The sequence below is a fragment of the Labeo rohita genome, chromosome 14 (genome assembly GCF_022985175.1).
Source record: "Labeo rohita strain BAU-BD-2019 chromosome 14, IGBB_LRoh.1.0, whole genome shotgun sequence".
NCBI classification, from domain to species: Eukaryota; Metazoa; Chordata; class Actinopteri; order Cypriniformes; family Cyprinidae; genus Labeo; species Labeo rohita.
The window spans coordinates 21,512,957-21,540,786 of record NC_066882.1 but is presented as its reverse complement, the minus strand read 5'-3'; the positions used below and the strand labels follow the sequence as shown (position 1 = coordinate 21,540,786).

General features: G+C 35.6%; 2 protein-coding genes and 1 non-coding gene across 3 annotated transcripts; 2 read left to right on the top strand and 1 right to left on the bottom strand.

Annotated features, from left to right (window-relative positions):
• Positions 1–52: 52 nt before the first annotated feature.
• Positions 53–2,936, top strand: si:ch211-39i2.2 (DNA damage-inducible transcript 4-like protein-like). Its single transcript, XM_051127239.1, has 2 exons — positions 53–338; positions 897–2,936. The coding sequence occupies exons 1-2, from the start codon at positions 176–178 to the stop codon at positions 1,346–1,348; spliced, it is 615 nt and encodes a 204-aa protein (XP_050983196.1). The 5' UTR covers positions 53–175; the 3' UTR covers positions 1,349–2,936.
• brd8b (bromodomain containing 8b) lies at positions 2,929–27,830 on the bottom strand. The gene is given in 20 exon segments (XM_051127219.1): positions 2,929–3,746; positions 9,696–9,788; positions 13,705–13,987; positions 16,020–16,088; positions 16,195–16,287; positions 16,380–16,582; positions 16,733–17,227; positions 17,546–17,730; positions 19,724–19,775; positions 19,777–19,850; positions 20,126–20,228; positions 20,516–20,707; positions 20,790–20,932; positions 21,184–21,248; positions 22,977–23,057; positions 23,135–23,257; positions 23,609–23,658; positions 23,738–23,807; positions 27,240–27,336; positions 27,756–27,830. Coding segments are annotated over 20 exon segments (2,550 nt in total). The 5' UTR covers positions 27,775–27,830; the 3' UTR covers positions 2,929–3,686.
• trnaa-agc (transfer RNA alanine (anticodon AGC)) lies at positions 26,587–26,659 on the top strand. The gene has a single exon. It is a non-coding gene; the product is annotated as a tRNA-Ala (tRNA).

Below are 27,830 nucleotides of genomic sequence, written 5' to 3'. Positions count from 1 at the left end.
ATGCAGCCCATCCCACAAACCTCAGCTGATGCAACATTACAGCGCAGTATAAAACAGGCTGCGGTGAGACGGACGACACTCTCTAACCTCTCGCATTCATGGAAGCAACAAAGAAACACTCACTGGAAGAGTTCGGCGAACTGTCGGGGAAGCACTCGGAGGAAATAACGTTAAAATGGTCTATACACAAGCCCTCGTCTTTGCCAACGGCATGTCCGTCAGAAGCGAGCAGGAAAACCTAGCCGAGGACCTGAGCTTTCTAAAGCACTACAGATCAGACAGAGAAACTCAGAAACTCAAACACTGCGGCAGACTCATGAAAGCACAGAGCTCATCCAGTAAGTAGCCTATGTTATTCCTGTCTAAACCAGTGTAGGACAAACCGGGGCAAGTTGTCACAAACGCTCGTCTCAGTAACTACTTAACTAAAGTTTTGGTTTTGCATGTTAATTTTAAATAACCTAGTTCAAAGATGTTACACTGAGATATTTTAATGAAAAAATCAGGGTGGCATTAAAAGGTCAGCTTAAAAGTCCATTGAATGATGATGATGTCAGATGGTTACATTTAATTTTATCCATTTTGAAAAAGATTGTGACAACTTATTCCATATAGTATGACAACAAACCAAAAGCTTTTAGATCAGACGTGATTATTCAGATGACACTCCTATAAGCAAAAATATGCTTTGTTTAGGTTTTCCAAAATTGCAACATTAATTCTGCCTACGAAAGTCCATGGCAGCTTAGATCAGCTGATGTCACTGTGTTACAAGCTGACGGTGTTAGTTTCTTGATCCTAATCTAATGAGCCATGGCACTCTCAAACTGCTGAGGCGTCAAGTTCCTGTCTGATCAGCTGAGCCTGACACGTTTTTCCCATTTACTCATTCACAGGTCTTGGATCCGAGTGCAGTTTGGAAGAGGAAGAAGGAGAAGACGTGTGTCTTCAAATCGACCTGTCCAAACGCATTGAGAAGTGCCTCTATGAGGCCAAAGGAGCCAGTCTGAGCTGTAAAGAGCTGCGTCTGCCCCGCCGCATGACCGCACGTGTGGCCGGAGACATCTTGCGCTCGTCCTCGGATGAGCCGTGTGGGATCCGAGGCGCTCTGATCCACATATTCATGGAAAGCAAAGGCACACTACTGAAACTGGGCACCGTGATTCCCGATCAAAGTCTCACGCCGACCTTTGAGGTCTCAGTGGTCCTTCAGCCGGATCTGGGCGGATGGCCTCCGTTGAAGATCCTGTTCGGAGGCGGGAAGGTTTTGAGCCTCAGACGGGAATATCGGCTGATTAAACGAAAACTCTACTCATCCGCCACGCCAACTGTACTTGAGTTTTATTAAAAGTCTAGTATTAAAGGGAACATCGAATGCCCATTTTCCAGTTCGTACGATACTTTGGTTAAAAATCCTCAATGGTCATGTAAAACAACACCCTTTTTCACCATGTCAAAAACAGCTCTGTTCACAGAAACTCCGTTTCAGTGCATGTCACTTTAAATGATAATGAGCTACTGCTCACCCCGCCCCTTCATCTGTTTGCTGTGTATTTGGTGGTGTGTTACCATCAAATGAAGACTCTTGTGTTCACTTTTACATCCAACTACTAAACATCTGCATTGCTTATGAGACACTGTTGTCGCTACAGCTGCTTGAGCGTGGAGAAAATGACGGAAATATGCTAATACGTCGTGGGCGGGGCTTGAGCATAAGACAGTTTAGGTTTTTTGGGGATTGAAAAAGGAAGTGAATGGATTTTTATCATTGTAGGGACACATTTATATGCAAACAGCATGTAAAAGTGAATTTTGCATCCGATGTCTCCTTTAAGAGTAAAAAGAAGACCAGGCCTGAGGTCTCAGAGAAAGAAGAACTTTAGGAAAAGTTAATTTTGCACATTATTTCTAACTGTTACATCAGTGTATGTTCACTGAATGCTGTTTAAAAACTTGGATAACGTTCAGTTTGATATAAGAAGTTGATATTGTGAATCTGACATTTCTAACACAGTATGAGCAGCTATGTTGATATAATATTGCATTATATATTGCATACAAACAGAAAATATAGAACCGAATGCATATACACTATCTTTCAAAAGTTTGGGGTCAGTAAGATTTTTAAAAATGTTTGAAAATCTCACTAATGATGTTTTAATGAATCAAAAACACTGTAGTAAGTTAAAATAACCGTTGTATCATTTTAATATATTTTAAAATTTTATTTATGAATTTGATGGCAAAGCTGAATTTTCAGCAGTTATTACTTAAGTCTTCAACCTTCAGCAATCATTCTAATATGATACATAATAGTACATTTATTAGTAAATTATGGTGTGTTACCATCAAATGGTATTGATGTTGAAAACAGTTGTTGCTTAAAATTTTAAATTTACTTTTTTTATGATTCTTTGATGATCAGTAAGTTAAAAAAAACAGTATTTATTTGACAGAAATCTATTATAACATTATAAATGTTTACTGTCAGTTTTGATATATTCAGTGCATCCTTGCTGAATTAAAGTATTAATTTCTTCCATTAAAAAAAAAAAAAAATCACACTGACCCATTGCTTTTGAACAGTAATATATATTAATGTGTAATCTTGGATTTTATATTGTTGTAAAAGCTCAAAGCATTGTGACAAACACTAATGTCAGGTGACATTGCACGTGATCAGATCATCTTCGTATGACTATGATGGGTGTGAATGTTCAGTTTCAATTCTTCACTATTGTTTACTGATGTTCAGGGATATAGGATTGTTCACAGTGTATGAATCACGTCGCTAATATATGTTGACGTCATTAATGGATATGTGGTGTTCTTTGTCACGTTTTGTGAACAGGACAAGCTGGTTTTGTCCTTTCATTTGTATTAATATTTGTTGTTTGAAAGAACAAGTTGAATAAATTATTTTTAAAATAACGTAATCTTGACTCTCATGTTTTATTAAAACATTTCACGACACAATATACAAAAACACTGTACACAAAGACCCTGTACAAAACTAGTTTTTTTCTAAACATACAGATGTTAAATGAAATCTCACTTAAAGATGAAAACAAACTGAACATAGTACAGTAGGCCTTTAAGTGTAATCCAAAGCATACATGATCGTGACTAGAAAAAAAATCAAGTTTAAAGAAACTTAGGATCCGTCTTCATTTCTAAAGAGGAAAATCCTTACTTTCTATTTCCTCCGTCGTTCAGCGTTCATCTCAAACTGATAAGGCGATAGTAATCTTTGTTTTGAACAATGGCTTGTAAAGTTTCATTCTCACCTCAAATATGACATTCTGACTTCTAACCATCGAGTGGTCGGATGGTGTTACATTCAGCTTTTTTATAAAAGGCCAGTGATGACAGTTAAATGTGTGACATCAAGTCAAAAACTTTTAACCCACTCAAACACAGGGTCAGTTTGTCCTGTCCCGTGAGTCTGGTATCAGTGCACGCCTGACCAGATTTTCAGGTCTATGACTGAAGGGTTTCTGTGAAAGAGGGTCAAGCCCTTAAAAAATCCCTTCTTTTTGTGTCCTTTTGTAATTAGACTGTCGAAACGCTGAGTCAAGCCACTGAGGCATTGAGTAACTAAACTTAGCCAGAACGTCTTAACAAAACAGGGAAATAAAGCCTATTTGAATTTCCGTTTTTGAACAGCTGTAGTGAGACATCTCGCTTCACTTTTTCATCTTCATGTCGGCCTCAATGGCACTGCGGCGCCCTCTGGTGCCTCCATCCTGGAAGAGCAGAGAAGCAGAGAAGCAGGCAAGCCGTGAGAAAACGCAAACAGCCTGTCTATCGCTGCCCTAACACACCAGACCATCAGTGTGAAACTAACTAGTTTGACCTGAGAACAGGAAGTGTGCATGTGTGTGTTACTAGAACAAACAATTCATCTTAAAGAGACTGTGACATCAGAACTGTTCAATACATAGTTACGAAATTGAAAAGTACAGGCTAAAAAAACTGAATGGCAGTTCAGTGTAAAAACGTGTAGTGTTTAGGAGTGAATTTAATAGTTAAACTTGCTCACAGAGGTGTTGTGTCTTTACACATTTCTTGAAAACAAAAAAAAGTAAAAATCAAACCGTTTAATGGGAAAGTTATTCCAAAAAAAAAAAAAAAAAAAAAAAAAAATCCATTATTTGGGTGGGTGATATGAGAAAAATCTTATATCATGATAGAAATTATTTTATTTCATGGTTATGATATATATCACAATATAGTTATTTTTGCTTTAAATAAGGTCTTTATGATATCAAAAAACTAGGGCTGCCCCCTAACAGTTGACTAACTGTTAATCGACAAGAAGAGGCTTGGCTGACCAAAATTTTATCAGTTGTTTAGTCGCAGAAAAACAAAATCCACAGTAAGCAGCTAAGTTACGCTGTCCGTGACGGACAGATCGCTAACGGCTGGTTTATGTAGTGTAATACATCGGGCAGGACATCCAAACACTCGCCTATCATTCATCAACCTCAAATATGGCTTTTCATCTGAAAGATGAAAAAGCCGCTCAATCAAATGTTAACCTGTGTGGAAGCTAAACAGTAGCGCGCTTATTGCGTGAGAGATGGGGGCGCCGATGCGGTTATTTTCATAAAAATAATACTATTTACATGCGTTTTAATGTCAAACGCTCGTCTTGTCTTACTCTGCCTGGACTGTTTTTTTCCGGTTCATGACAGTTAGGGTATGTCGAAAAATTTCCATCTCATGTTCTCCTTCAACTTCAAAATCGTCTTATATCGCTGTTTTACCTTTTTTGTTGAGGGTGTTTGATCTTCTTTGCATGTTCACATTGCAAAGACTGGGTCGGTACTTCTGCAGTGATGTAGGATGATTTTGAAATGATTTTTGAAGTTGAGGGAGAAAATATGATGGGAGTTTTTCAACATACCCTAACTGTCTTGAGCCAGAATACACAGAGTTCAGGGAGAGCAAGACAAGACAAGCATTTCAGATTAAGAAGTATTTCAATTGTATTTTTTTTTTATGAAAATAACTGATCTTTTCGCCAGATAAGACCCTTCTTCCTTACCTGGGATCGTTTACAACCGCATTTGGGATCGTTTGAAGCCGCATTTAAACTGCATTTTGGAGGTTCAAAATCGGGGCACCATAGCAGTCCATTATATGGAGAAAAATCCTGAAACTTTTTCCTCAAAAAACAATTTCTTTACGACTGAAGAAAAAAAGACAGGAACATCTTGGATGACAAGGGGGTGAATACATTATCAATAAATTATGAAAACATGAGCATAATGAAGTCTGACACATTCAAAATTTTCATATCTTCCGGTGTGCTGTGGCAAGCTTTTTTTTTTTGCATGCATTAAGCGCTTATTAGGCTATGTAGACAACTAAAGTCTCATTATTATGATTTTATGGTTTATTAATAAACATGTGACTAATAGTCAACTAATGCTTAAAATGAATGACTACTAGTCATAACCAGAAAAATCTTTAGTCGAGGGCAGCCCTACAAAAAAAAACTACTAGCGTAAATTTAAAATTAAAAAAAAAATCCTTAAGCTAACTGAAGACAAGTAAACAGTCAGTGATTAAATAAGAATAAGACACTAATTACAAGCAATAGGACAACGAAAACAGAAGAACAAATAAAAAAGAAATGCTACATACATTGAATAAAGTCATGAAATGTATAAAAACACTGCATATTCTTCACTGTGTAAATTAAATATATATTTCTTCTTATTAAAGTTACAAAAGTGATTTAATCAAGAGTGCTGAGAGATTTTCTCTCTTTAGTTGTTTGATTTATATGAATGACGGATAACAGGAATAATAGACTGCTGTCACTTTAAGAGCTGCCTGGATCCAATATACCGTGACACATATGTTTTCTTTCTCAGCTATTAGCATTCACTTAAGACCTAATGAGTTTATGAGGATAACTGCAAAGACGGGCATTTTGACACATAAAAGTGTGTATTTAAAAGTTCAAGGCCTGTGATAAATGACTCAATAACTCATTCAATACTCCTGCACTCTAAGCACCTTCTTCACATGTGGGTGCCTCTCTGACAGCACTCGGAAACAGTCTCTCAGACAGCGCGTGTATATCACAAAATGAGTTCTGTAGCTGCAAATTGCATTTCAACGGCTTAAAATCACTTGCTTTTAAACAATACGTTTTTGTGATCACGTAGCACAGTAACGTCATGTGAGCGTGTAACAGCGATAGAGACAATAGTCCAAAATCTCTATGGGTTGGCAAATTTCCACCGGTTAATCGTGTCTACTGGTCTACCACCCACCATTATATAGCACTGTCATAATATATAATGGTTTTGTTTTACAAACATCTCTTACCTTCAACAAGGCTGTATTTATTTGATTAAAAATGCAGTAAAAAAAAAAAACCTCTAATATTGTCAAATATTACTACAATTAAGTATTCTATTTTAATATATATTAAAATGTAATTTATTCCTGTGATGCAAAGCTAAATTTTCAGCATTATCACTCCAGTCTTTAGTGTCACATAATCCTTCAGAAATTGTTCTAATATGTTGATTTGCTGCTCATGAAACAATTTTTCTTTGATTAAACCTTAAACGCATGGACGTATTACATATTTGGGTCTTTAGCACCTCTGACCTATATATCCAACATGGATGGATCTCTAACTGCTGCAATAGTATTAAACTCTCCTTATATTTCAATAACAATTACAAAAGAATAAAATAAAGCATATTTTGTTACCTTTTGAAACTTTTACCATCACTGTCAACATCAGAGCACATTTCTTCAGCATCTGGCTCATATTTACATTCATTCTGTCATTTTTAATAATGTCATAATCCATATTTTGATCGCTGGCAGCTTATTCTCTAAACCATCATCAAATGGCAGTGACACCTGTATTTCATTACTTACAGTAACTGCTCAGCAGTAAAGCCATTTAACCAAGTTAAATTTTTACTGATGATATTCTTGTAATGCCTGCGGTAATTATGAGTGAAACATTGCATCATCACTGTCTATCAAACAGTTCCACCTTGCAATTTTCTCAGAATTGTGTGATACAAACACGTAATTCAGTTTTTTTCTTGCAATTTAGAGTTAATATCACGCAATTCAGAGGAAAAAAAGGCAGAATTGTGAGTTTGTACCATGCAATTCTGAGATGTAAACTCGCAATTGTGAGATAAAACGCTGCAATCACCTTTTTTTAAACTGTTAATTCAGTGGCAGAAACAGGCTTCCATACTAATGATCCTATACTTTTTTTTTTTTTTTTACAAAAATTCTTTCATATTTTATTTTTCTTGTTGTTTATAATGAATAGAATGAGGAATACTAAGAAAGTTGATGTCAAACTTTTAAATAAAAGGGGGTGGGGGTGGGTGAGGGTAGCGAATGATGTCCCAGGTCACTTAAAACCCAGGGGAGGCATTAAAGGGTTACTAGAAAGTTAAAATAGAAAAATAAATTCTTTGAAATGTAAAATGTCTTTACTGTCACTTTCAATCAATCGAACACATCCTTGCTGAATAAACGTATTTAAACCTTTCAGTAAATCTTGCTGAAAATTACATTAGGAATATTAATGAATACTTAACGAATAAAACACAATTTATTCACATACAAACCTGGAAGCGAGCGAGCAATCAGCTCTAACCAATCAGAGAACTGTGTCAGAGTATAAATGTGTGTGTTTGTGTTTGGTAAGAGGGGACAGGAAAAACTTTGTGATCTTCAGCCTGGATACTTACAAAGAGAGAGAGAAGGAAAGCAGGAGAGGCCATGGAGAGGCTGTCCTGTAGAAGGACAAACAGCACAGTGAGAAAAAGAGAGTTCACTATTTAAAACCTATTCTCGAAACAGCCAGAGAGACAGACAGACATGTACCAAAGAGCAAAAGCAGGTGTTATGGGAGCAAACGGCAGGTACACTAATCTAAAACATCAGAGACATGTGCAGAGACTAGAATGACCAGACGTTTTATGAGCCATATCCCTGTTCTGATGGACTTCTATACACTTGACACCTGACCTTCTAATGATATTAAAGGGATAGTTAACCCCAAAATGAAAATTTGGTCATTAATCACTCACCCTTATGTCGTTCCAAACCCATAAGACCTTCGTTCATCTTCAGAACACAAATTAAGATATTTTTATGAAATCCGAGAGCTTTCAGATCCTGCATAGACAGCAATACAACTAACACTTTCAAGGCCATGAAAGTTTGTAAGGAAATTGTTAAAATAGTCCTATCAGCTCTAACAGCTGTCAGATTTAATAACAAATATTTTAAATCACGTTCCGAAGATGAATGAAGGTCTCACGGGTTTGGAACAACATGAGTGTGAGTAATTAAAGACAGAATTGTTATTTTGGGGCTAACTATTCCTTTAATTAACCATTTTCCTTTTAGCAGACTCACTTTTTTCAATCTGGCAAACCATTTACATTACCAGTCATCTTCCAATGACTTCAGGTCAACGAAACATTAGCTTTCCACTGGATTTGTTTCCAGATGGAATTAAAACAAAAACATGAACTTTCACAGCGGGATGGATTTGAACTCGGGTCTCAACGTGGGAGGATGAAGCAGTTTTCTCTCATGGTCGTCTGGTCACCCTAGATAGCTTCGCTACATACAGACAAACGGCTGAGAAAGAAAAGGAGGATGAAATGGAATCATGACGGAAAAAAGAGAATCCTAAGGGGAGGATTTGAGGGGTTGATGAGTAACAGAGATGTGTATATATGTGTGTGTTAGTCAGATGAAGACATGGGGTGTTCATGTGTGTGTGAGTGTGTTGTCACCGTTTCCAAGACGACCGCAGCACTCCAACATAAACTTAAATTTATGGTGATGAAATGAGCGTCCAGTCATTTGAATGATCTCAATCACACTGCAAACAGCTCAGTGTAAGAGCATCACTGAGACTGAAACCATGCAAACAAAATGATTAAAAAAAAAAAAAAAAAAAAAAAACTTGCTTAACTTTGGTCTGGTGTGTGTTAAAAAATAAAAATGGCACACAGGTTTAACAAAAGAAGACATCAAGAGACTACATATACAAATGCATTATTGACATACAATCACATTTCTATTTTGTCTATAGTAAGATTATATACACTACTGTTTAAAAGTTTGGGGTCAGTAAGATTTTTTAAAGAAAGTAATACTTTTATTTAGCAAAAGTAAAGACATTTACAATATTATTTTTTTAATATAATTTTTTTTAATGCAGCAAATCAGCATATTAGAATGATTTCTGAAGGGTAATGTCAAATTGTAATACTATTTTATAATCTTAAACTATTTTTATTGCATTTTTAATGTAATAATAAATGCAGCCTTGGCGAGCGTATGAAACTTATTTAAAAAACATCAAAAAAAAATCCTACTGACCTTAAACTTTTGAACAGTATTGTGCATAATAGTAGACAGACAGGTAGACAGACAGATATTCTGCCACATTTCTGAAACTGTTAGATCATTCCGCATATATAACCACACTTCCAATACAATCATTTACAAATCAATTAAGCCAAAAATATGCTGCCATGTGGAAACCTGGAAGGGAAATGTAAGTGTTAGACTCAATGTGTTTGTGCATGGGTTAGTAGAGAAGTCATCTCACCTGCAGTGCCCTTGATTCTCACCTGTGAGTGTGTGTGTGTTTGTGTGTGTACAGCACTGACCTTCTCATTAGTGTCTTGTTTGGAGTTGTTCCTTTTCCTTCTGGCTGGTGGTTCTGGCTCTAAATGAGGGTCTTTGTGTGCAGGACTCAGGGTCTACATACGAGACTGTGTGTTAGTGCAAGTAACGCTAACCTTACTGTCAGGGACTTCAGCAGTTTACTTGTGTGTGTGAGAGTGAGTGTGTATAGGGGACATAAAATGTTTTATGTGGGTCCTATCAGAAAGGGTTTCATCTATGTGGAGCGTGTGGAAACCAAATCGCTTCTGGATCAATCTCACACAAACATGTCCAGCCCTATTTCTGCCCAAAATAAAAGGTACAGTGCATTCAGAATGACTCAGTAACTCACATTTCTTGTGCGTTGCATCTTTAAAATGTTGGATTTCAATGGGAACCAACAGGTTGAAGGTCCAAATTGCAGTTTCAATGCAGCTTTAAAGGGCTCTATGCAATCCCAGTCGAGGAATAAGGGTCTTATCTAGTGAAACAACTGGTCATTTTCTTAAAAAAATTCAAATTTATATATATATTTTTTTTTAACCACAAATGCTTGTCTTGCACTAGCTCTGCAATGCGCATTCAACCTCAAGCTTACGTAAACATGCTGAAAAAGTCACGCACGGTTAGTTTTTCATCTGTGTACTTCGATTCAAAAAGGTAGGGTAAGACCAAGAAATCTTATTTGTTTCTCCAAATTCAAAATCTTCTAGCATCGTTGTTTTACCTTTTTTTTTTTTGTTTGCTTTGTAAACACTGAGTCAGTACTTCCACCTATGTAACTCATGCATGCTTATGTAATGCATGAGGCTGAGCTAGTGCAAAGTAAATATATAGACATAAATATTATTTTTCTTAATGTTTATCACTGTGGTCCGATCTCCTTAAAATGTTGCATGCTTGTTTAGAATCACCTGTCGCATGTGCTTACCAGGTTTCGTGAAGTTCTGAGTTTTCCCTTAGGCTTTATAGGATTTTGGATAAATTTGGACAGGCCCCTTTTCTTAAAGACCCCGTTATAGCTTCCCAAAAAGTAAATTTCAACATTTTTTTTCATAATTGGAGTCCAGAGAATTGTACCACAGTGTTTTTTCCAGATTGAGGGAAAAGGCCTAGGACTAGTTCATGAAAGCAGGTTTTTTACATCTTCTTAATCATTTAAAATACAATTTGATTTGCAGCAGTGGTTCTAGATGCAGAGTTGTTCAAAATGAGGAGTTCTATCATACGATATGAATATTGCGTGTATGTGGGAAAAACCGCGCAATGTACAATCGTTTACACCCTTGAAAAATGCAATATCTCCCTCCAGTGGCCGATTTATTTTAAATTTCTTACAGACTTTTGGGGCCATGAGTCAAACAGGTCCACAGAGTTTCACTCTGATCATCCGTTAACATTGTCTAATTGTCTAATCCATTTTTTGGAGATACACAAATGTCCTTATAGACACTTGTGGCACTTTTAACCATGACACAGTGCACAGTGATTTTCATGTCGATAGGACAAATGGTTGCGTGGTTATAGACATTTTTAAGGTGTTTCCCTATTAGAGCGTGTGACCTCTAATTAAGCTCTTACATAAGTGTTCTGAGTTTGGCAAAGAAATCTCATTCCGTTCACGAGTTATTGGCATTTTATTAAAAGTAAATAATTTCAAACATTTTGGCGTCCCTTTGTGACAGTGAGTCACTTTTTTTTGTTTTTTGATAATAATTGATATTCACTCTCCAGAGAATCTTTCTGCACTGATTTGGTTCCAATCGGGTAAAAAAAAAACCTAGGACTAGATTGCAAAGGTAGGTTTTTCAAAAAATTCAAAATACACAAAACTTTTGCCATTTTCGCATTTTCGCATGAGTTTTGTCCAGCGTGAGCCAAGGATTCCAATGATATAAGACAGTTGAGCCTGCGACTGACGGTTTAGGGGTTATGAGTGATTTCACACTTTTGATCGCTGTAGCGCCCCCGTCGAACCTTGGTGATGCTGTCGGTGGTGTGAGTACTACTGTACCATTACAAATTTCAAGTCTCTACGACGTACAGTTTCGTCTGCATGATCAGTTTTACGTAGAGATCGCTGGTCCTCGGCCATTCTAACAATTACAACAGGGTTTCAGCGCTCCGTGGCTAAACCTTTAATAAATTTTAATTTTTCTTAGAAAATGACAGATTGTTTCGCTAAATAAGACTCTTAGTCCTCAGCTGAGAGAGCTTTGAAGATGCATTAAAACTGCAAATTGCACCTTCAACCCACTGATCCCTACTGAAGTCCACTATATGGAGAAAAATCCTGGAAAGTTTTCCTCAAAAGCCTTAATTTCTTTTCGACTGAACAAAGAAAGACATGAACATCTTAGATGACATGGGGGTGAGTAGGAAATTTTCATTCAGGATGTGAATTTCTTTAATAAATTTGGAAAGACATCACAAGTCTGGTTTTAACTTTGTCATGGATTGTAGATTGCTGTGAAATGATGTGCATGATGTTTTAGAGTAATGCTGCCACATAATAATAGGCGGAAAAAACGAAGTGGTCTGAATACTTTCTAAATGCACTGTATATTATAAATGCCATAAAGAAACAGACGTCTTTGCATTTTCATGACAATTAAACATCTGGTTCTTATTTCATGCTTCTCATTTTGGGGCGAAATATGAACAAGTTTTTGACAGGTTTTGTGAGATTCACCATATAAGGTTTGCATTTCTGAGTTCGCACAGAAAGTATTTGGATAGTGACACTTTTTTCTGCATTTCAGCATTTTTGGATTTTAAATAAAACTTAGCTTAGGGACTAAGTGCTGAAACGACAATTTGAGCGCAGCCATTCCATTAAAAGCTAAAGAAAATCAATTTGTGCAGATTACCTGTGAGTATTACAACAACGTCATGTGCAGTTTGTGGTTGCAAATCCTTTTTGTGTGTATTGACAGCTATCAAGTCTGCAGGCTAAAGACATTACAAGTTATATTTCCTGATGATGCATCAGTTTGCGCTTTACCATTCAATCTCAGATGGACTAAAATCAGGTCAGTTTGCAGGTACTGGCTGCTCGGTGCCATTGCCTGCCGATAGTTTGAGGCAAATGGTTTTAAAATGATGTTTTCAGGACACTTTTGAATTAATGCTGCTGATAGAAGTAAGAGCCAATCCCACAGCGTCCTCCTCACAGATAAAGCTTCAAGCTGTGGCGCACAGGAAGCCGTTTTTCACTTTCCTTTCTATGACTCCGAGCTCGCTCTTCCTAAACCGTTTCACTGTCCACAACACTTCACTTCAGATGTCCACAGACTCTTTGATGTACTTTGATGTCCTGTCCTTGAGACGTTTGAAGCTTCTAGCCTGCTCTTTGAAAAACATCTCAGCCTATATCCTGGAAAAGGATCAAGTATCTGGATTTGTTCTAGAGATTCTTTCATAACTGCACATGCTTTTCACTCAACAATCCAGTGTTGTTATTGTTAACTAAAATTATTAGAGAGGTGAAATAAAGATGTAAACAAAATATAAATATTAGATTTAAAACTTAAAAACTAACTGAAATAAATAAAAATAAAAAGTTTAAAAATTACTAAAACTAAAAAGAAAACTAAAAATAGCTAATTCAAAATACTAATAATTATAGTAGTATATAAATAATCCTAGGTCTTAAATATCTTTTCACATCTTTCCACGTCTTTTGTCTCACTGAATGATCTACTCTAATTATTTATATCTTGAAATGACCAGCTATACTCGCACAGACCTGATCCTTTCACATTCTTATGAACCAGCTACAAACTAATTAGGAAATACATCAATATAAGTTTGTTTGTAAAAAAAAAATATTAAATGTCACTGGCCAAATAATTAGCGGTGAAAGCGTTGTGTGATTATGTGTCTTTATAGTGCTCACTGTGTGTGTGTGTGTGTTTGTGTGTGTTTGATGATATTCCTCCAACCTTCTCCACAGCGTCTTGTTTCCACTTGTGGTTTGTGTGTGTGTGACTGTGCATGTGTGTCTCTAACCTTCTCATTGGGGTCTTGTTTGCGGTTGGCCTCCCTTCCGCGCAAGCTCTTGGTGCTGATGCCCGATTCTGATGTTTGCATGATCAGCTGAGTGGCTAAGAACTGCTGGATCTGTTCCAGGACATCCCTCTGCATCTCCAGGGCCATGTGGTAGACGTCATGATCTGAGCTGTTGTACATCACTGCGTTCTGGAACATCAGCATGATGTCACGCTGGAACTCTGCTGTCGTGCGGATCTGCCCGGACTCGATGTTCTTCTTGATGGCCGATAGGTCCATCGGTCTGAGGAGGTGGAGATTTCAGAAAGGACAGAAACAATTAGCCAACAGAAAAAGTGGTAACACTTTACAATAAGGTTCCATTAGCTGACATTAGTAAATACACTGACATTAACTAACAGCTGTTAGGACTCTCATTCTGACGGCACCCATTTACTGCAGAGGATCTACTGTTGAGTAAGTGATGTAATGTAAATTTCTCCAGATCTGTTCCTATGAAGAATCAAATTAATCTACATATTGGATGGTCTGAGGGTGAATACATTTTTGGGTGAACTATTTCCATAATAATGTACTAGAAGATGTTGAAATTAACAGTAACTAAGATCAATAAATGCTTTAGAAGTATTTTTAGTTCATTGTTAGTTAACTAATGTTAACATAACCTTAAAGCATTACTGAAAATCTACATACATCAGGCTTATGAATTTTTTTTTTTTCCTCAATTTCTCAAATTTGTAGTTTTATTTTTTCTGGATAATGTTGTTTTAGTTTAATTGATCTGGATTATGTTTTCACAGTTAAATTAAATATTAGTAATTTTAGCAATTAAAAAGCATGTATATTCCCTTGAAGTCATGAAGTCAAGTACTATTTAACAACAATTTATTATAAGTTTAACCTAAAAGACATTTTACAGCCCTATGTTTTCTGTTTTAATTGAATTTATTTTAATAAATTAAATACATTTTAACAAAGAAAAATCATGTCAAATGAACGCATGAAACGTTGATAATTTATTACAATTTTTACAATATTGGGGCTTTATGACCCATTTTATTTTTTGTGTGTGTGCGTGGAAATTGTGTGTTTTTTCTGGATTTATGATTTAATACAGCTTTATTATTATTCACAGACACTCATCCATACTTTGATATGGTCAATTAACCACATACTAGGGACCTATCAAATCCAATTTATTTTTTCCCCAATTCGGTTTTATTTTTTTCCAAATTCTGTTTTTTCCATTTTTCTGGATTCTGTTTTAATGGTTTAAATTTAAACAATCTTTCTCAAAAAGCCTGTCTAATTAACTGAAATCATGAAAGTTACACAATTTAACAGCAATTTATTAAAAGTTTAACAAAAATATCTTTTTTAGGCCCTATGAAATATGTATGTTTGTTTTTTTTTTTTCTCTGATTAACTGATTTTAGATATATATAAAAAATTAAAATTATTATTTTATTTATTTATTTCAGAAATATTGTGTTGTGTATTTACATTTTTATGGTAAATACGTTTTATGGCAAATATTCCTTTAAAAATATTTTTTATAATAATGTAATAGCTATCATTAGGCCTACATGAAGTAATATATTTCTGTCACAGTTTCTGTCACACTTTTGATGGGTTGCTGTGAAGACTTTTAAGTTTCTGTCTGTATATGATATAAGGATAGTTTTTCTCAAAAGATACTGTGAAATGCTCATGAAGTGACTCTCAAAGCAGTTCTAGAGACGATGTTCATGGGTCCATATACTCATATATTGAGGTGACAGAGGTTGAAAATACTGCAAGCTTCACGCACTCTTCAGTATGCGTGTAGTAAACAAAACCGTGGATCTGTTTCATTCATTCACATAGAGATACGGAGAACACGCAGGATTCAAATTTAAATAGTATTATGTGGCTTAATATTCTCAGACACTAGTCAATGTCGAGTACAGACCTACTTTTGATTTATTAATCTGAAATTTGACAAATTACATGACATTCCGCTTTATACAATAACCTTGTTTTTTTTACAACTGGATTCCGCAATTCTGTGCGTGTTTTCCACATCATAGGGCCCTAAAATACTTTTGATTTATTCACCCAAAATTTGACATTCGGTATCACACAGTAAATTTCATTTTCATGACTGGACTCACATTTTACTAAACAAAAACCATTTCAAATTAATGCATGAATCCTTAACAATTTATTAATGTATTACAATTTTTTCAGTAATGGGGCTTAAGAACTGGTTTATTTGAAATTCTGGGTAGTCTGTTTTAACTACTCAAAAGGACAAAAGAGTCTCATCTTGATACCTGTGTACAATGCTGTGATAACCAGGGGCGATGTCATCAGACACAGGCTGCAGAAACACACTTGCATACCTGAAACACAAAACAATAAATGACAAACACATACAACAGATTTCCATCTGCAGGTCGGTGCTTATCATAAAACAGCAGCTGAGGAAAATAGGAATGAGAAGCTCACCTGTGATTGGCTGCTGCCCGCCACACCAGCATGATGGCTTTCTTCCAAATCTTCTGAGCCTGCAAGGCCTCTTGATCTTCACTACACATTGAGCTGAGACAGAGACAGAGAGAGTTGTTAAAGGCAAATGAAAGATTATAATACACCTAATACAAGCTGACACACAAACACACACAGACACTCACAACTGTGATGAGGCAGGGCTGCTGGCAGTGGAGTCCGCTGTAGTGTAGCGCTGAGAGTGACTACCATATCCATCCTCACTCTCACTGGCAGGAGGATCAACTTCGGAGAGATACGGCCCCTCTCCGTCCCCATCGCCACACTCTTTCATCTCCATCCCTTCATCCACATCCACCTCACTGCCTCCATCCTCTTCCTTCACCTCCTACAACATTTGATGAAGGGATATCAAGCAGTTAATAATTCATCCTTCAATTCAATCTGTGAGGGGGTTTCGGAGTCAGTGAAGTGTAAAATTAAAATAAATCATTTAAAACATCATATGTATATGAAGACAGTTTCAGTTTTGCAATACCTTTGTGTCTTTCGCTGAGGCTGAGCTGTCCTCTGAGTCCAGACAGGGCGTCACAGTCTCCGGCTGAACCCAGTCCTCCCCCTCACACTTCACGGCTGGACTCGGGGTTCTGTTCTCCTGCTGCGTTTCCTCCATCCCTCCTTCTGCCTCTCCTTCCCTCTCGCCCTCTGTCTTAACCTCAGAGTCCTGACTCTGCTCTGTGTCAGGAGCGGCAGGCACCACAGTGTCTCCTGTCACTTCGTCAGCCACTTCGGCTTCCGTCGCCTCCTCTACCAGAACCTCCATTTCTTCTCCCTGCACACCTGCGGGGTCAGGGCAGCTCTGTGTGACCACTGGGGCAGGACTCTGCTGGATAATGGGCTCTGGTTCGGCTGCCTTGAAGGTCTGTGACTCCCAAGGGCTGGTGAGAGGGTGGCCCCCGACCGCTGGGTCCTCACAGAGAGAGAGAGCCGCCTCCACCGCAGCAGCGTCCAAAGCCTCCACAGGAACATCCACCTGAGACAGAAGTATTTCATTACTTCATTTCAGATTTGGCAATAGAAAGAAAGAGCTTTTGAACTATTTTCTGTTTTAGGAGTCTATAAAAGCACTTGATGGGACAGAACGTTGAATGGTACCCTTTGATGTCTATGGCATTTGTTTCCATACAATGGAAGTCAATGGCTACCGTTAACTGAAAGAAACTCTTACAGGAGTTGATGACACAATTGTCATTTTTAGGTGAACTGTCCCTTTAACACTACATGAAGTACCAACCAATCGCATCATCACAACTATACACAGGTAGTTGTATATATGTTTGTGTGCATATACCTTCTCCTCTATGATTGCAATGATGTCTCCCACTGTCTCCAGGTCTAGTTCGTGGCCCATGTATGACACTGACACCACTGTGTCCTCCTCCACCACCTCTGCCTCTTTCCCCTCCACTTCTGCCGGCGTGGACGACCCTGCCATTACTGCCTCTGCTCCAGAACCTTCAGCAACGGCTGCAGCTCCTACACACAAGAAGAAACACTGCTTAGAGTTTAGAGGAAAAACCACAAAATTTTGGGTAAAGGGTAGGTTGCCCAATAATGAAAATAATTTTCCAAACCTGTATGCGTTTGTTTCTTTTGTTAAACTCAAAAGAACATATTTTGAAGAATGTTAGTAACCAAACAGTTTACGGTAAGCCACTGACTTCAATAGTATGGAAAAAAGACACTATGGAGATGAATGGCTACCATCAACTATTTGACTCTAGCTATTGATTTGCATAGTATGGGGGGAAAAATACTATGGACATCAATGGCTACCGTTAACTGTTTGGTTCCCAACATTCTTCAAAATATTTAATTTTGAGTTCAGTAGAAGAAACTAACTCACACAGGTTTGGAAAAACTGGAGGGTGAGGAAATGATGACTGGATTTTCATTTTTGGGTGAACCCTTAAAAGGCTTGAGTTTGGCCTTTGGGGTCAGTGCCATTTCTTTGTAAGAAATTAATATAATTAATTAATATTTTTATTCTGCAAAGATGCATTAGATTGATCAAAATAACAAATGCATTTATAATGTTACAAAAGATTTCTATTTCAAAAATATGCTGTTTTTTTTACTTAATCATCAATTTTTAAAAATAGAAAAAAATAACAGCATATTAGACTGATTTCTAAAGGATCATGTGACACTGAAGACTGGAAAAATGATGTTCAAGAAATTCAGATTTGCAATCACAGGAATAAATTACATTTAAAATATAATAACAGTATATACACTATCACTCAAAAGTTTTTGAACAGTAAGATTTTTAATGTTTCTTCTGCTCACCAATTTCTTTTGATTCAAAGTACAACAAAAACAGTAAAACTTTGAAATATTTTACTATTTAAAATAACTGTTTTCTATTTGAATATTTTAAAATGTAATATATTTCTGTTATTTCATAGCTGAATTTTTAGCATCATTACTCCAGTCTTCAATGTCACATGACCCTTCAGAAATCATTCTAATATTCTGATTTGCTGCTCAAAAACTATTTATTATTATTATTATTATTATGTTGAAAACAGCGGAGTAGAATTTTTTCAGGTTTCTTTGATGAATAGAAAGTTCAGAAGAACAGCATCTGATATACAAATCTTTTGTAACATTATAAATGTCTAGCATAACTTTTGATCAATTTAAAGCATCCTTGCTAAATAAATGTATTAAATTCTATAATTAAAAAAATATTATACTATATAACATTTTGACTGGTATAGTGTATAAAGCTTTTTATTTTAGATAAATGTTGATCTTTAGATCTTTCTATTCATCAAAGAATCTTGAAAAAAAATGTACTCAACTGTTTTAAATAATAATAATAATACATGTTTCTTGAACAGCAAATCAGCATATTAGAATAATTTCTGAAAGAGCATGTGACACTGAAGACTGGAGTAATGATGCTGAAAATTTAGCTTTGTTCACAGAAATAAATTACATTTTAAAATATATTCAAATGGAAAGCAGTTATTTTAAATCGTAAAAATATTTCACAATATTACTGCTTTTGCTGTATTTTAGATCAAATAAATGCAGGCTTAGTTAGCAGAAGAGACTTCTTTAAAAAAAAAAAAAACATTAAAAATTTCACTGTTCAAAAACTTTTGATTGGTGGTGTAATATATAATATAAACATTTTTTTATTGTAAGAAAGTTTCACAGTATTATTTTTTACTTACTATATATTTGATTAGATAAACGTAGCCATAGACAGCATATAAGAGACTTTCTTCAAGAACATTAAAAAAAAAACCTTGCCAACTTTGTTGGTATTAACTAATTCTAATTCTACAATATATTTCAAGAACCCTAGCACTGTCAGCGCAGTCTGAGTGATTTGTGATTGAATAAAGATGAACTACACATCACATGACACAAACAGGAAACAGGCTGCTTGAGCAAAAACAGACTGACCGCTCTACAGAGAGAGTGCTGAAGAGAGGAAATCAGAGAGATCAGAGACCTGTTTTGGGCACAGAGAGGTGGTCCGGGGCTGGGGGGACCACTGTGGGGGGGCTTAGGGGGATCAGCACTGACAGGTTGCTGCGCTGGGGTGGAGCTCTCCAACAGACGAGATAACGTGGGAGCATCTGACAGAGACATACACATATAGCGCTACAAACACACACACTAAAGCACACAGCTACTTTCACAATAATCAAACTACATAGTAATAATGTACTACAGAGAGCATGAAATCTAAAAGTTGCATGCAGGACGTATGGTAAAAACACAAAAGAATAGCACTAAAGGAAATCAAACCGAACAAACAGCATAACTCAAAACTCAGTTTGTTTAATGACACAGAAAATGTTTAATGCTGAAGAGAGACATTTAAAACACAGAAGAGTGTGTTTGTGTTTACCAGCTGTAATGTCTTGATTAGCGGGCAGAGCGGTTGCAGCGGTGTGAAGCTCAACTCCATGAGATCCATTACTCAAACCTGTGGCCACGTCACCTTCAACCACCTGTAAAAAAAAGTGTAAATAAGCTCTAAAATGCTCTTATATAAATGTCCTCTGTTATGACTGGCTAACATTGTTGCACGTGAAATGAATACTAAAAACTTGCTGAATACTCAGTGTAAACCTTGTTTGCTCTGGTGACTTTATTTATAGGACGATATAAAGTAGACACAAATGTAGTGTTGAGAAATGGAAAATGGCTCTGGGACATGACACAGGCAAAATCCTGTTTGCTGTGACATGCCCCTTAAATCCAAAGGCTTAAATGCTTTACAGTATCCCCCACTCACCAGTCTAGAGCTGGCAGCAATGAGACTGCCCTTCTTCAGCAATTCAGACAACAGCGGGGAGGGAGGTGGTGTTGCTTTGGGGGCAAGGTGCTTCTTCTGCGGAGAGTCATCTACCAGAGGGCCCAAACCTGACTCTTTAGGCCCTGGACCCGTAACCTCTGGCACAGGCATTAAGACGGTCAGTCCTTGAGCCTAGATGGAGAAATCATGAGTTTGACTTCTTCGAGTCAGCTTCTACTTTAAATGTTTTTTTAGAAAAGAGGCAGGAATTCACCATGGGACTGGCACAGGATTCATCCGTCATTTGCTGCAACGTGTCTGGCTGCGAGACGTCCATGCTGGGAGAACTAGCACCGGGCGGAGAACGCACCGTCACGCTGGGAACTCTCTTTGGTGTGTTTTTAGCTGCCTGACGAACTGGAAAAAAGTTATGTAAGTGTATCATTATGCAAAATGAGCATTTCACTGCCAGAAATAAGCCTGAAGTAATAAAAACGGAAATTTCATAGTATTAAAAATGTAATATATTTGCAATAAGATGCATGTTAAAATAATATCATTTGAAAGTATCAGCAATATGTTGCACTGCTAAGTTGATGTAATTTAAATAATTGTTTCTCCTGTGGAGGTATTAACTTTTGAAAGTGCTTTGTGAATGTAAATCTCACCCTGATATGCCGCCTCAGTCGCTCTCTTCTTCTGCTCTGCCTCCTCTTCTTCCTGCTTCCTCTTTCTGACAAGCATGAGAACACACACAATGGCAGGTTTTTTATTGAATTTCTATGTTTGAATTAGATTAAGAGTAACAAAAAGTTTTGTCTGCATTCAGGTCTGACAGTTCAACAAGGTTCTAGACAGAAAAACTCCCATCTCATTTTTTTCCTCCAACATGAAAATCGTCCTACATCGCTGTAAAAGTACCAACCCAGTGTTTACAAAGTTAATGTGCAAAGAAGATCAAACACCCTTTACAAAAAAAGTTAAAACAGCGATGTAGGACGATTTTGAAGTTGGAGAAGAAAATGAGATGGGTTTTTTTTTCGACATACCCTAACTGTCTTGAACCAGAATACACAGGGTTTACACAGAGCTAGACAAGACAAGGTTAAAAAGTACATAAATTGTAAATTTTTTTTTTAGACAATAACCGATCATTTCGCTTCTTCCTCAGCTGGGATAATTTAGAGCCCTTTGAAGCTGCATTTAAACTGCATTTTGGAAGTTCAAACTGACGGGCACCATAGAAGTTCACTATATGGAGAGAAATCCTGAAATGTTTGCCTCAAAAAAAAAAAAAAAAAAAAACAACTGAAGAAACATGGACATCTTGGATGACAAGGGGGTGAGTAAATTATTTGTAAATTTTTGTTTTGGAATGAGCTTTTCCTTTAAGTATCACTGCTATATTTTGTAGCAATAGCCAACAATACATTGTATGGGTCAAAATTATCCATTTTTCTTTTATGCCAAAAAATCATTAGATTTTAAGTAAAGGTCATGTTCCATGAATATATTTTGTAAATTTCCTACCGTAAATATTTCAAAACTTAATTTTTGATTAGTAATATGCACTACTAAGAATGTTGTTTGGACAACTTTAAAGGTGACTTTCTCAATATTTTGATTTTTTTGCACATCTCAGATAATTATTGTCCTACCCTAACAAACCGTACATCAATAGAAAGCTTATTTATTCAGATTTCAGGTGATATATAAATCTCGATTTTGAAAAATTGACCCTTATGACTGGTCTTGTGGTCCAGCATCACAGATATATAAAATGTATTACTTATTCATGATTTATTATTTATATGGCATTAATCTGTCTCCATTCATTGGAATACTTTCCCTCTATTTCTAACAAATACTCCATACATTAAAAAAAAGGTATTTAAATAAAAATAAGAACAAAAATATTTATATTACTTAACAGATGAATGTTGCATAATTTGGAGATATTGTTTAATACTATGAAATGCTCTTAAAAATACATAATATTGAAGAAAAAACATTTTAGTAACACTTTACAATAAGGTTCATTAGTTAACATTAGTTAACTACATTTGTTATCATGAATTAAGAATGAGCAATACTTCTACAGCATTTATTCATCTTAGGTAATGTTAATTTCAGCATTTACTAATGCATTATTAAAATCACAAGTTGTGTTTGTTAACATTAGTTAATGCACTGTGAACTAACATGAGCAAACAATGTATTTTCATTAACATTAACAAAAATTAATAAATAGTATAATAAATGTATTGCTTATTGTCCATTCACTAATGTTAACAAATGACACCTTATTGTAAAGTGTTACCAACATTTTTGTATTGAAATATTCATAAAAATACATTTTATTACAGTTCTCCAGTCATTTCTCAGAGGAAACACCTCAGAGGTTTAACCTAATGTGAAGTAATGTTTGTTATTTGTCAAAAATGGTACAGAATTGTCTTACAGCTCTATATCTGCCCACAGCTCCTCCAGTTTAGGGTCCATATGGCCTGCCTGGATCAAATCCACCTCTTTCTTCAGTTTCCTGCAGGGACAGAACACATTTATCACATATGTGTGACAGATACAGACAGCGAGAGGGAAAAGTAGGTGGAGATGTACCTGTATTTCTCCTGTGTGTCTTTGATCAGCCTCTTGAGCTCCTCGATCCTCTCTGCTGTCAATCTACGCACAATCACGTCCTCAATGGTCTCGACCACCTCCCCTTTCTCACCCCGTTTACGCCTGCAGGGAATGCACATGCCAAACTTACCAATGAACTTGTGAATATGCATTGAGATGGTTTAGGTTGGCCTGATAACAATACTACTACAACATGCTAGCCAAGATAACAGTCAGAAATCTAATTAAACAAAGTCTGTGGAAAATACATAAAATGCTTCTTCACATATTTACTGCTTTCCATGCACAAATATAAAGTACAACTTCTGTGCTGATTATTATTGTTCATTGTATACTCAGACTAGATTATTTGAGGTTCGTAAAATTAACTCTTTTGGGTTTTGCGAAAACAATGGCAATATTTAATACAGATGCTCAGCACAAATGTTTTGAGAACGAGAGAGAATGACTTACTTTGGGGCCTCTGTGGTTTCCAGCAGCTCAGAATATTGGGAGGCACAATGCTGCATAAACATAAACATAAATCAAAAAGCAAATCACACTAATAAAACCACTCACAGTCACCAATTTATATTTAATTACCTTCTGGGAGAACCAGTCTGGGGGTCGTCCAGACTCTGAGAAGGGCTTGATGGCTCTGCTTACAGACACCCTGACAAAAAAAAAAAAATATGACAGTGTCTCATACACATTTAACAGGAATGCATTACAAATAATTACATACACTTAAGAAAAGGTGGTGTAGAAACAATTTTCACTCAGAAACTGATTGTAAACTTCACAAACATTTACAAAGAAATAAGTAACACATTGAATTTAATGCCATTTAAAAAAAAAACAAAAAAAAACTGAAATAGTATTTTCTCAAGCAATCTTTATTTTATTTACAACTTTTTTGATGATAGATTCAAACTCTAAACTTGGAAATAAAAACATTTTAAGATTTTGAAAAACAAGAGTCAAGATGTACACACTGCCGGTCAAAAGTTTTTGAACAGTAAGATTTTTTAATGTTTTTTAAAGAAGTCTCTTCTGCTCACCAACCCCGCATTTATTTGATCCAAAGTACCGCAAAACTTGAAATATTTTTACTATTTAAAATAACTGTTTTATATTTAAATATATTTTAAAATGTAATTTATTCCTGTGGTTTCAAAGCTGAATTTTTGGCATCATTACATGATCCTTCAGAAATTAATATCTAATATTCTGATTTGCTGCTTAGAAAACATTTAATATTATTATTATGTTGAAAACAGCTGAGTACAATTTTCAAAAGTTCAGAAGAACAGCATTTACCTGAAACAGAAATCTTTTGTAACATTATAAATGTCACATTATAAATCACTTTTGATCAATTCTATTTAAAAAAGAATAATTTGTAAAAAAAAAAAAAAAAAAATGTTTCTTGAACAGCAAATCAGCATATTTGATTTCTGAAAAATCATGTGGCAGTGAAGACTGGCGTAATGATGCTGAAAATGTAGCTTTGATCACAGGAGTAAATTACATTTTAAAATATATTCAAATAGAAACAGTTATTTTAAATAGTAAAAATATTTCACAATATTACTGCTTTTGCTGTATTTTCGATCAAATAAATGCAGGCTTGGTGAGCAGACGAGAATTCTTTTTTTGTTTTTTGTTAAAAAAAAAAATAAATCTTACTGTTCAAAAACTTTTGACTGGTAGTCTAAAAGTCATGATGTGTCTAAAAGTCAGTTCGGTGCATGAGGCCTTACAACGAATACAAGCAATTCACCCTAAATCCAGAAGGGGGCGCCTGCAGTAATTCAACTCTATTTGACAACCGCTGTCAGAAGAACAGCGAAAGCCAGGAGTTGCGCACTTGTAAACAAAGCCCACTAGACAGTCCCTCACTGACAACGGAGTATAACTTTACTTTAAGGCTTGCGCACTCAACTTAGAAATTAAGCTTTGTGCTTCATTCGGCACAAATCTAAATATTCCATAATATTTCCATATTTGCGATGCATCCAAATGCTAAACTATTATTTATGATGTAAATTATAGACTTTGTACTTGAGTCGCGTTCTAACGGTGACACAGTGAGGCGGCGCGCTGATGTTTGGTTCACTGTGTTTTATTTTGATAAAGTACTAACTGCGCGGTCAAGTTAGCAATGCTAGAAGCCTGGAACTGATATGTTTTGTGTTTGTGTTCGCCGGCGCGATTAACGTTACGTAACGTAACTTTCCTCGAACCAGCAAAATCAACTTAAACAAAAATCAAATAGGAGCGGGATCGATATATATATATATATATATATATATATATATATATATATATATATATATATATATATATATATATATATATATATATATATATGACATTAATTTGATATAATATTTAGTATTTTCACATGTAGGTCGAATTTTTTTTAATTTGTACTACTGTCTGTATAAAATAAATGAAAGAAATCTAGCATAGTAGATAGGGTTTTTTTTTTACTGTTGTACCTAAATCGTATCGAACCGAGGTACGTACCAAAAAATGACATATGTGTACCGTTACACCCCTGATATATATATATATATATATATATATATATATACACACACACACACACACAAATATATACATATGTACTGGGCAATAATCAAATAAGCAAATCTATGACACTTACCATATGAATTCTTTTCAAATGTGATTTTTGAGCACAGAATTCTCTTTTGAACATTTTAAAATCTAAATTGCTACTTAAAATATCCTCATGATATAATTTGTAATGAAACATAAAAAAAAGACAGAAAGGCAAAAAAATAATCATTTTCACTAGCGGTTTCCATTGTGTGTGTGTGTACAAATATTCTTATTTTTGTTATATATTAATGAATGTATCTTGAAACACTCCAAAATGTAATTAAATATTAAATCTCATATATATGCACATTTCACTGCACATAAACAACTGATGTGCTGAGCAATGTTTGCTTATTACTTAATGAAATATATTGTAAATAAAAAAAAATAACTTAACTATTTACAATGCACTTTTTATAATTTATATTATTATGAATTAAAATTGATTATTAGAAGTTAGTTTTGTTGTAATAATCCTGTTAATAAAGCCCTTTATGAAATGAAAAAGTTAAGGCAAAAATAAACATTATTTCACTGCCAGCAATAAACCCACAGTAATAAAATGTGTTAAATAAAATGTTGCACTGCTTTTTAAACAGTAAATACAGTAGCAATGTGTTGTGCTGCACCGCCAATTCATTATTTTTAAAACATTATCATTTAAATTAGACATTACCGTAAACATTTTCTTATTAGTAAATGGAAATAAAATCATAAAAACATTGTTTCTTTTAGATTTAATACAAATGACACAAAATAACTTAGACTATTTTGGGTAACTCCACAGAACCCCTTGAGGGCAGCTGTCCCCTCTTGTTAGCAAAGGGGGATTAGCTCAGATGGTAGAGCGCTCGCTTAGCATGCGAGAGGTAGCGGGATCGATGCCCGCATCCTCCAATTACTATTTGTGACCCTGGACTACAAAACCAGAATATATTTGTAGCATTAGTCAAAAACACACTGTATGGGTCAAAATGATCAATCTTTCTTTTATGCCAAAAATCATTAAAATATTAAGATCATGTTCCATGAAGATATTTTGCCAATTTCCTACCAGAAATATATCAAAACTTAATTTTTGACTAGTTATATGCATTGCTAAGAACATTTGGACAACTTTAAGGTTTAAAGGGATTTTCTTAATATTTAGATATTTTTGTACCCTTAGAGTCTATTAGAGAAATACTGTCCTATCCTGACAAACCATACATCAATAGAAAGCTTATTTCTTTAGTATATTGAGTATCTCAATTTCAGATTGGTTTTGTGGTCAAGGGTCACATTTTATGTCCTAATAATAACTATTGACATATGACTGACACAATCCTCTTTAAGAGTATAAGAAGAACGATTTAAATCCACGTTTGATTAAGGGTGATTGACAATGTCCTCATATATTACGAAAAGCTACTTTGCATTATTTAACATGCTTCAATCTTAATACAGTTGATCATGCGCGTTAATTAGTTATTCTTACCAGTTCTGATCTCCGCTTCTCATCACTGAGGAGGCGAGACAGAGTTTCTCCCGAATGGACCAGGGTTCAGTCGGACCCAGAGACAGCATCTTGTGTTCTACAATTACAGTTAGGTGTTCAAAATATGAGCTTTATTTAAAGCTGCGTTTAATGCAATACATAACATAAACGTGAGGGGGAAGGCTGATCATAATGTAGTGCGACTTTAGGGAAAACAATATTTACACAAGACTATTTCTTTAACAGAAAATTATGTATGTTGCATAAACAGAACGTAAAATAGCAGAGTGTGTTCAAGAACAGAGAGAAATGTGTGTTGACAATGTAAACATTGATCGTCTTTGTTATCATGAGGGCAGCTAACGTTAGCGCAGCAACTAAATTGCTCACACCAGCGTTACTAAGAGCATTAGCTGCTTTGTTTACATAGGATAAAATACTTTAGAATCCTATTTACAAAGTGCCTTGGTTTAAGACTGTATTGTGAACCTGTGAAGTAAATAAAATAACACTTACTTCCCACCCCGGTCGACATTTTCGCCAATGTGAAACAGGCCGCGCAGCTGGTTCTACTGACTTCCGCCGGTAGTA

Bases quoted from the DNA above. Each gene is read 5' to 3' on its own strand.
- si:ch211-39i2.2 (XM_051127239.1), top strand. From the start codon at position 176: ATGGTCTATACACAAGCCCTCGTCTTTGCCAACGGCATGTCCGTCAGA. The intron at 339-896 runs GTAAGTAGCCTA...ACTCATTCACAG, and splicing joins GAAAGCACAGAGCTCATCCA to GTCTTGGATCCGAGTGCAGT.